The 9,221-nt window shown below is 50.9% G+C and overlaps 1 protein-coding gene across 1 annotated transcript; it reads left to right on the forward strand.

Moving 5' to 3' along the window:
* The first annotated feature begins 4,741 nt into the window (after positions 1–4,741).
* Positions 4,742–5,431, forward strand: LOC100898855 (MAGE-like protein 2). Its single transcript, XM_003745005.1, has one exon. It carries the CDS (start codon positions 4,742–4,744, stop codon positions 5,429–5,431), a length of 690 nt encoding a protein of 229 aa, XP_003745053.1.
* Positions 5,432–9,221: the final 3,790 nt, after the last annotated feature.

The following is a 9,221-nucleotide window of genomic DNA, read 5'->3' on the forward strand; positions in this document are numbered from 1 at the left end:
GAAAGACATTTAGGGATTCCGTCGCTTGCACAGCGCTTTTTCCGACCAGGTCACGCCTTGATCGGTGGCATTAGGACTCCAAGCAACGCTGAATGCAATTTTCCCTCGATGTTTACGCTAACAGAAAATAAGACAGGCTTTTCCCCGAGTAAATAATTATATAGCAGAAGGTTTCACCAGTTTTGATAAGGTGTTGCGTGTGTTCGCTCTAAAGTTTGACGGATCAGACTTACGTTCTGGGCAATCCTTTCACTTTTGTGTTACATCACGCGGACGTGGGGGCTCGCCTCGTAAATGTGTTTGACTAAGGCGGAGAATTGTAAAACATCTATGTTTTGAAATTGACGGATAATCCTGGATCAGAGTAAGATACAAACAAGGATATCGACTTGGTTTGTGGTGACGGCATATGCTGCTCGACTCATTCGACGCTGTGGTTCGTGGCAAGATCAGACCTCAGCGATTCCCTCCATCCGTAGGTTGGGAAAAACTCCCGCGGTACCTGATTCTGGAGAGCATCGAAGCTTCATTATAGAGCTCCCATACGACATGACAGGTGCGCCAACATTTCAGCGCGCGTCATCCGAGTTCGTGTGTCTCGAACTCGTTGCTGAAATATTTGTTTTGCTCCGAACTCATGTCTGCTCTGAGATGCTGACTGGGCCGATTCAAGCATTGCAAACAAGCGCATTGCTCGGAGCTTCGTCGATTGCAGATTTCCCGCATAAAAACGACTCGAAGGAGACAAAGTGTGCCTGTCAGACAGATAGTCAGCCAGTCACTCATTGGGCGGTCACTCATTGACGAAGTTCGATAATCAATCGCATGTTTTCTGATTTTTATCTGTAACGTAACGAACCGACGAAACCCACATTCGGGGAAGGTCAGGGTGACGAAAATCCATCGGGCTTTAATGAAGTTGCTTGGCGCATTTATCGTACAGAATTTACTGCCCCATGAAGTTGCGGTAGGCCAAGGCGAGGGGAAAGCTCCTGGAGCACCAAAATAGCATTTCACTCAATGTCCTCCATCGCGAACGACGTGTTCCGAACCAGTTGACTCTGCCTGGTAGTTGGAGCTCTGAACTCCGACTTGCTATGAGAGCGAATCAGTGCATCTGCAGAAGGCCGAACCCGACGTCGAAATCTGACCTCGACCCGAATCTCTCATTGAACGGTTCCGGGGAAGGGTGGGAGGAGCCTTCATGACAGGTTCTTTCTGGAAAGTATTTGATCGCAGATCAGATTTTCCATCCTCCCCATCGGACCATGCTGCAGATAGTTCCGTGCTCCACCGTCCCGTTAGTCGGAGCTCTGGGCCAGAATGTATTTAACGTAACAGGCTCCCCATCGTATAACAAAATAGGCTTCATCAGTCCACAAAGCCTCAAGCGAAGCTCTCTGAACGTGATTCAACGTGATCACCGGCGCCATGCGGCTAGCCTAGTTTGCAACATTGTAGCGCTCTCGGATCTGTCAAGAACGCGATAGACTCGACCGACATGCTGCCGTATGTAGAGCGTTCTCATCAATCCAATTTTATGGAATAGCTAGCCTCTGATTGCGGCGTCGGGTCGAGCGCTCTGAATTGCCGACCGTGTGACCCTCGGCTTTAATGGATTACAAGGAATATATTGTGGGAGGCGCCACGGGCTGACTCTGCCCACTCGATCAAGCCCTGTCAGCCACTCTCGTTGACAAGTCACCGACTTGTGGTATGTAGATTAAGAATACGACTCCTCGAATCGATTATCCCGACGTCGTCGTCGGTCGCACCGAATCGCACGGGTGTATCGCGAGGTTTTGTGTGCATAGCAATCTATTCAATCGACTCGAATTTGTTACCCCGCGTGCCCCCCCCCCCCGAGAATCGATGAAGTCGTCGGCTCGAACCCGATTTCGGCGGGTGTCTCGATGTAAATGAGACAGCTACAGGCTCGCCTGTGTCCGTTTACGGCTCACCTAATCCAAAGAAGTCGCGGGTTTCAATTTTCATCGCTTGAAAATCCACACCTCTGGGATCACGCCAAGGATTAAGTCAAAGCTTCGGTATTGCAGAACGTGAGCCTGGATCTCGCTGCGGCTAATGGGATTGAAGCGCGACGACTCCCCATCCTCGAATGCTTGAAGAGGGATTCGTCCTCGAGAACACATTCCACCGTGCTGACGGTCAACCAAGGTAGGTAAATTCAAATTTCACCTGAGCGTGTCTCCCTCCCGGGAAGAGGTTTGCTCCTCCGGTAAAGTATGCGCATTCCACTCAATCCATTAGCTAAGAACTCATTCGATTTCAGTCGTCGAGATCTTGATACGCGTGCACGAAAACGACGGTGATTGGGAGTCGGCGTTGTTGCAGTGCATTCCGAAAAGGAAGGGTTTTGTTCGGAGGACGTCTGCAGAGGAATCAGCCGTAGCGGATGCACCGACTCAATAAAAGATTTTCATCGAGGCTCGCTCTTCTCTCTTAATTCCCCATGGTCGTCGTTGCTTCTCCCAAATCGAATAACCAGCGAATGTATTTTTCTTGTCGACGACATTCGTTGTTTCTCTCCTTCACCGCGAACACTCTTGACGCGCGCCGTATACATGTTGAGCTCGGTCGCACTCGCATCGCCGGCGATGTCAACTCCCTGGCCGCAATGTTTTCGGCGTGCGGAATAGGAAATATCCACGAATTCGTCTCCGCAGCGCGCTGCATTATTGATCCGCTGGCGACGAGACAAGAGGGTCTCGAGTCGTCTGCCACCGATGCCAAAGAACAATGAGTCGATCGTGGCGGAGCGCGATGATAGGGGAGGTCGTCGTCGTTGTGCAGCTGAGGATCTTTCGGTCGAATGCGAGGCTGTTTCCGGGCAGAGCTAAAGTGAAACAGAGTCCGTATTGTGTCAGAAATGTTCCGGATATCCGCCATCCATACAACGCTACAACGATGCCTGAAGTCGCTACATCACGCTCCGCGAAGATCTGATCAGCAAAGACTGAGAGAGCGTCTCCAGCGCCGCACTCAAAACTTCTACAGCGCTTTGGCGCAAAACGTCGGCGTCCCGAATTTAGAGCATGATGGAGTCCCGTTCGCATCAAATTGTAGTCCCGAGCGAATTTGGCTATAGCTCGATCACGGCTAATTCGATAGCCTCAAACTCACTCACTCGTCGTGGACATCGATGGGGAACGCCTACTGACAGAATCAGCTATACGAGATGAGTCGCTGAGTGGCGCTGAAGTTCGTTCATCATTCATTAAAGAATTTTTCGCGCGAGCGGACGGCGACCGATTCTGCACAGCACTCATGTCGCTTTCGAGCTCGTCTCCGAACAATATTCCACCGTTGATAGAAACTCTATTTGTTCAAAGCTCCGGAGATTATTCAAGGCTGCTGCGAACGACTGTCTCTCAGTCAGACGAGTCCTCGCCGGGAAAACTTCTAAGTGCTACAAGAAAGCTCATCCTCACCGGCAGGCTGGGAGCTAACGAGAATCAGAAAGCTGGAGATCAGCCTGGTCGTTCATTATTCCCCGATTCCAGCGGTGAAGAAGCGTCTCGGAGTTCCGGTGTATCGGATGCCTAGAGTCTTCAAGCCCCCTGAAGTCACGATAATGATGTGAGAGAGGTGACCAGGCTTTTTGTTTTCTCTGTTCATCGAGTTTTTCATTAGAGGAACGAGCAGCTTTTATGGTGGAATTTTCAGGACGGCGGGACTTCAGGGCGTTCTATTCAGGAATTGTATCATTATCACGGGGGGAGCGATCGATACGGAAATTCCCCGAACTAATGAGAAGCGCTGACGATGTGATCGAATCATCTGACCAAGCTGATTGTGAGATTTTCTCCCTCCGATTCCATTCGAGGAGCGATACGACGACCGCAGATGGGAACGGAGTAGAATGAAATTAAGGATGATTTGAATAATGTTCCGCGAATCTTCGGAATCCTGAATCCTTCTTCGCTGAAACGATTTTCGCCTGATTCTCCCGAGAGGGGAGCGTTGCCATTATTCACCTGAAGGCCCGTGCTCGAGGCGATTCCATATGCACACCATGTAATGTCTCCAGTGCTTGCCACAATGGAACGGTAATCAAAATAGACCATTCCGCAGGGGTTTGTCCGATAGAGAATTCGAATTCTGGTCCAGCTAGGTGAGAAAGCACCGGCGCTCCCAAGGACTCACTGAGTCCATGTTTCTGCATTGATCTATTTAGACGAAGCCGAGAAAAGAGAAGATTCAGGAACTGGCCAATTGTGAGTCTAATGTAAATGGCGTGTCGTTATGGCCCTCTCGTGCAATGCCCTTTTTTCCAGAAGACCTCGTGGGAAGGGCCAATGCGAGCGAAAAGTCCACGGAGTCCTTTGATTCGTTCGACGAGCTAACTGTCCCGCTGCACACGCGGATCACGCTTGAGGAGCTCTGGCCACCCTTATACGAGTTTTCTGGCTGGAGCCGAAAGCGTGCTTAGGGCACGCTGCTGCTTCGTCGACAGAAACTATCTTTCCAAATCAAAACAGTTGACATCGACAGCCTTGAGGGAAGCCAACACGAATCAGCGCACCATATGCCTTGTGTGCCTGATTCCAGCGGCTATTCCCCCAATGGCCAAGTCAAGCAGCACAGTAAGTGGATCTGCTCCGTTGCTCCCGGGGTTCCATACCCTTTCTCGCCCCCGAATCCACAAACCACTACAAAACCCACGGCTTAACTCTAAGAGCGATCAGTGATTTCCGACGGATAGAACCCGACGAGCACCATGCGTTTGCTGGCGTTCCTCCCTGTGCTCCTAAGCTGTGCTCTGGTGAACGCTGACGGTTTCGGAGGTGGTTACGGTGGCGGAGGTTACGGAGGTGGCGGATACGGCGGGGGCTACGGCGGTGGATACGGTGGGGGACACGGATACCATCACCATACACCGAAAGTCAACATCGTTGTGAAAAAGGTCCATAAACCGGTCCCGGTACCGCACATTGTCCCGGTACCCCACGTCGTCCACATTCACAAACCTGTGCCTGTTTACAAGCATGTGCCAGTTCCCAAGCCCTACCCCGTCCCTCACGTCGTGCATCAATACTACCCGGTACACAAAGTGGTTCCCGTCCCGAAGGAAGTACCGGTCCCCGTGACCGTGCATGTGAAGAAACCCTATCCGGTGCATCACGTGGTCAAGGTCCCGAAACCTTACGTCGTCCACGTGCCCAAGCCCTACGTGGTTCATAAACCCTACCACGTTCCGGTCGAAGTCAAAATCCCAAAACCCTATCCGGTCCACATCCACAAGCCGTACCCTGTACCCGTGACGAAACATATTCCGGTCGAGGTTCCGCTTATCAAAGAAATCCCAGTGACGATCAGGAAGCCCGTGCCTATCCTTATCAAGGGCCACCATCACCACGGACATGGTTGGCATAAGGCGGCGGCAGCCGCGAAGAAGAAAGCGGCTTGAGCTCTAGCAGCATCTACATAAAGACACCTCTGAACGGAGAGGCGAGCTGGAGGAATACTTCGTAGAAGATTTAATTCACTTGTTGTAAATAGTTCGGCCGATTCGAGACCCTTAGTGTATATTGTACGGCAAGTTCCTCTCCGAGCATGGACTGAGTGAGCTTAATTGTCTCCGTCAATCCAGCCGCGACGAGTATTCCTCACCCTCAGCAATAAACGAATGAAGATCTAAACTTAGATTCCGGGTTTTCCCTGCCTCCCCACAGTAAGAGAAATTCAAAGTCAACTCGATTTTCTAAGTGACATCAAGGATATCGCGCCCTCTGTCGCAAACGAAAGCGACACATCTCTTAGGAATAAAGTCGAGAATATATTGTCCGCTTCAGTTGAGCGAAGCTTCACCCGAGGAGTGGATTGTAATATCAGTCGGTGAACGGGCTCACCTTTCACAACTGTTTATTTATTTTCATGACACTCACGCGTTACAGAAAACTCTTTGGACTAGAAACGAATTTTCGTCATCAATACAAAGCAGTGACGATCCAGCGGACAGCCACAGCGCGAGTAAACGAAGCGGTTCTCGCCCTTAAGGACACTTCAATATTTTGTAGAAATCATTCCTCGTCAAGCGTGCTTGCACAACAACAGTGCCATTCGTAAAAGCCATTCCATCAGCTGCTGAAAAACAGGATGGAACGAGTCAAACTCGACCGACTCGAGTAATTGATTGACGATTATTAAAATTCATGTTAACACATCAGCTTTCGCCGGCATTGTATAATCCGATCGACTGTCTATTCTCTAGACCTTCTCTCTCCTTCCGAGAGGGAGCGAGTAGTCTTCGCCGGAAACCTCACCCCGACTGCAACTTTTTCTCAATCGCCTCACTCCGAAAAGTTAGTATATAATAATTTCAATCGTCTGTAACGAACTATTCTGGACGGTTGAACGAGAATCGTCCGAGAGAAATTCGACGTTCGAACGACGCTTGTCGTCATGACGCCGACATGCTCCTGGGTGCTACAACAGGATTAAGGCGTGACTTCTGTTTCAAGTACGAGCAAACGACCGGAACAATCATTCCAGTTCTCAAGATTCTATGCTAGGGGTCGGATAGCTCATTATTTTTTCTGAATCTCGAAGACGCGCATTCTGACTTTCGAATTCATGAACAATACTGTTAACGGACATGGAACAAAATACCCCTCTCGCTCGAAATCATGTGCTGGAGGATGGCGCCTGCGTCCGAAAGTTTCTGCCGCTCGCTGTTTCGGTCCCGAGAACGGCGGCTATGCGGTGCCCCTGGGGCTCAGGCCTTGCGTTCTATACAAGTGGAGCTCACTTTTCAAGGGACATTGACCGTGGAACGAACGTAAACGACCAAACATCGCAGCCAATCCATCGCATCCGACCGCTGTATTTTTGAGCGATGCTCGTGGCGTATAAACCTTGGTCACGTTTCGTCTGGCTCGGTTGTCTGTGAGTTAGAGGGTTCGGGTTGACCGTATTCGATGGCTGTTCCATAGAGATACTCCCTCAGCCCAGTTGTCGTGCACGTATTAAGTTCCGTGGGACTCTCTGCCGATCGAACGATCAGCCACGACAAAGTTCACTGCGTAGCTGGATACTCTGCGGATTCCATACGCCGTAAATAGTCGGTGGTACTCTTCTGAGCGTCTGGAATCACGGGAGAGCTCCGAAGGATCCGGGGGAAGTTCTGTCCGAGTCCGGATCTATACGCAATCACCCTTGCCGCGAGATCCGAGAACGAGAATCACCGCTCGTTCCTGTAGTCGGAAACGTCATCAGCCTATCATACCCGTCTACACGTATGCTCCGAAGCCGACGGTGGGTCCGTGCGTTCGACATGCAGACATATCCATGTGTGTACATATGCAGAAGACAGGATGGTAATTCTGCTCACTTCCTAGCCACACGGGCCGGGATGTTCGTTCCGAATTACTTCCAAATCGTATTATCCATGGTCATTTCCAATGCTTTGCTACGTTTGATTCGCGTCGGATTCCGGATGCGCCCAGCGTTGTGATACTGGATATCGCTTTTACGTCTCATCCGTATTCCCATGTGAACCACGGTGTGCATTGTTTCACCGGGCGATGTTCTTGTCATTAGTTTTTCGGGCATTCGAAGGGAGCCACGAACGTTTCGTCCCTTAGTCAGCTACTTACTCGGCTTGCTCAGTTCGCTTGCTGCGGGATTGCATCTAATTGCACAGCTTCTGCGGACTGCAAGCTCCCCCCCCCGTACAGCAGCCGAAGTAGTGTCGGTTTGTTTGCACGGCTTCGGTGGGACTACTTGTAGATTGACCTTAGTTTGCTCGAGCCGTGGCTTGTTGGCAACCGCTTAAACAAGCTCCGCTGTCGTTCGTCGCTTGTCGTCGTTGGTCATAAGGAACAACGGTGATTGTATCAGTCTAACGACTCCCTCCGTTCTTCTGCTTTGACGTTCTGGCGGTGTTGAAATGCATTCCGGCCGATTGCCTTGATGACGAACGTGTAATTATTTTGGCGGAATCAGCACTCGCTCCGCGTAAGCCAGTTTCCGTCGCAGCGTTAGTCGACGATTGATACAAACAGCTGCGACCGAATCTTGTCCTTCTTCATCCGCACTTTCAATTGTTGCCGGTTTGCTCATTATCATCGGAGTTCCAGAAATTAGAGCGCTTCGTCCAAGCCCGGCTCCGACGACGTTCGGGGGCTTCACATTGCTTGCAATATATTGCCTCTCTTGTAGGTATGCAATTCTCGGAGTGATTCAGAGCAACAGTACTGACAAGCAGCCGTGAAACTCAATGATCACCTGAACTTCACACTTAGCCTACGCATCAGAAGTTTTGGCGCAATTTCTACGGAAGCGTATCCCGAGCTCTTGCCCTCATAGCGAAAGTTAGGGCGCATCCAGCGATCGCGGGCGGCTTATTTCTTAGGAGAAACTTCGCTTTCAAATACAGCACCTCCAGGGAAACGCCGCTCCGAAGCACAGGCAAGGCATCATCGCATGGAGTTCGGTGCCGAACGTAATAAGGTTCAGATCCACGACGCCGCTCTGAGAACGCAGCTTACTCGTGGATAATGATGCTTGAGGCGCAGACCTTCGAAACTTAATTCGCGAGCTCCTTTCTCGGAGACAGAAAGGAATATTCGACTGTCGCCATCAGAACTTTAGATCAGCGCCAGTTCTGCGACACCGGGGAGTTGCGTTGGCTCTCACACTTCCCGGAGTTCTCCTGCTAGGACATGCAGTGAATTATTCCTTCCTCCCGGTCTCTGAGGCTTAGTCCGAATACCGAATCCTGAAGAGTGCTGCCTCATCTCTCGAGAGGAGGAAAAGACGAATAAATTATTCCAAAGATATGGATCGTGATTCCGGTGAGGAAGTCGGAGTCAAAGGACCGACCTCCCCGGACGTGCGCGGGTTTGTTCTTTGACGGTAGACCTGTCGCTCGATTGACGAAGCAGAGGAGATTATTGGGAAACACTCCCTCCGAGAGCCGCATCGCTGGGCTCTTTGGACCGGAGAGTGGCGATGATTTGAGGGTACGTCTGATGTTTACGACTCCGAAACCGCAGAGTCTCACTCACGTGTTTCCCGGTACGGACTATACGCCTCAGACCTCGCCCTCTCGTCGAGGTCGGATGCTTAGAGCAGACTTTGCAATAAAAGTGATTACTCCGCTCCATAGGACCCAAAGAAAGCCTTGACGCGAGAATTTCGCCGTAAGAGTAGACTCGCTCGCGTCCCCCTTCCCGTGAGCCCGTTCCCAAGGCTGT

This window comes from Galendromus occidentalis, unplaced genomic scaffold, assembly GCF_000255335.2.
Source record: "Galendromus occidentalis unplaced genomic scaffold, Mocc_1.1 scf7180000077476, whole genome shotgun sequence".
In the NCBI taxonomy this organism is placed as follows: domain Eukaryota; kingdom Metazoa; phylum Arthropoda; class Arachnida; order Mesostigmata; family Phytoseiidae; genus Galendromus; species Galendromus occidentalis.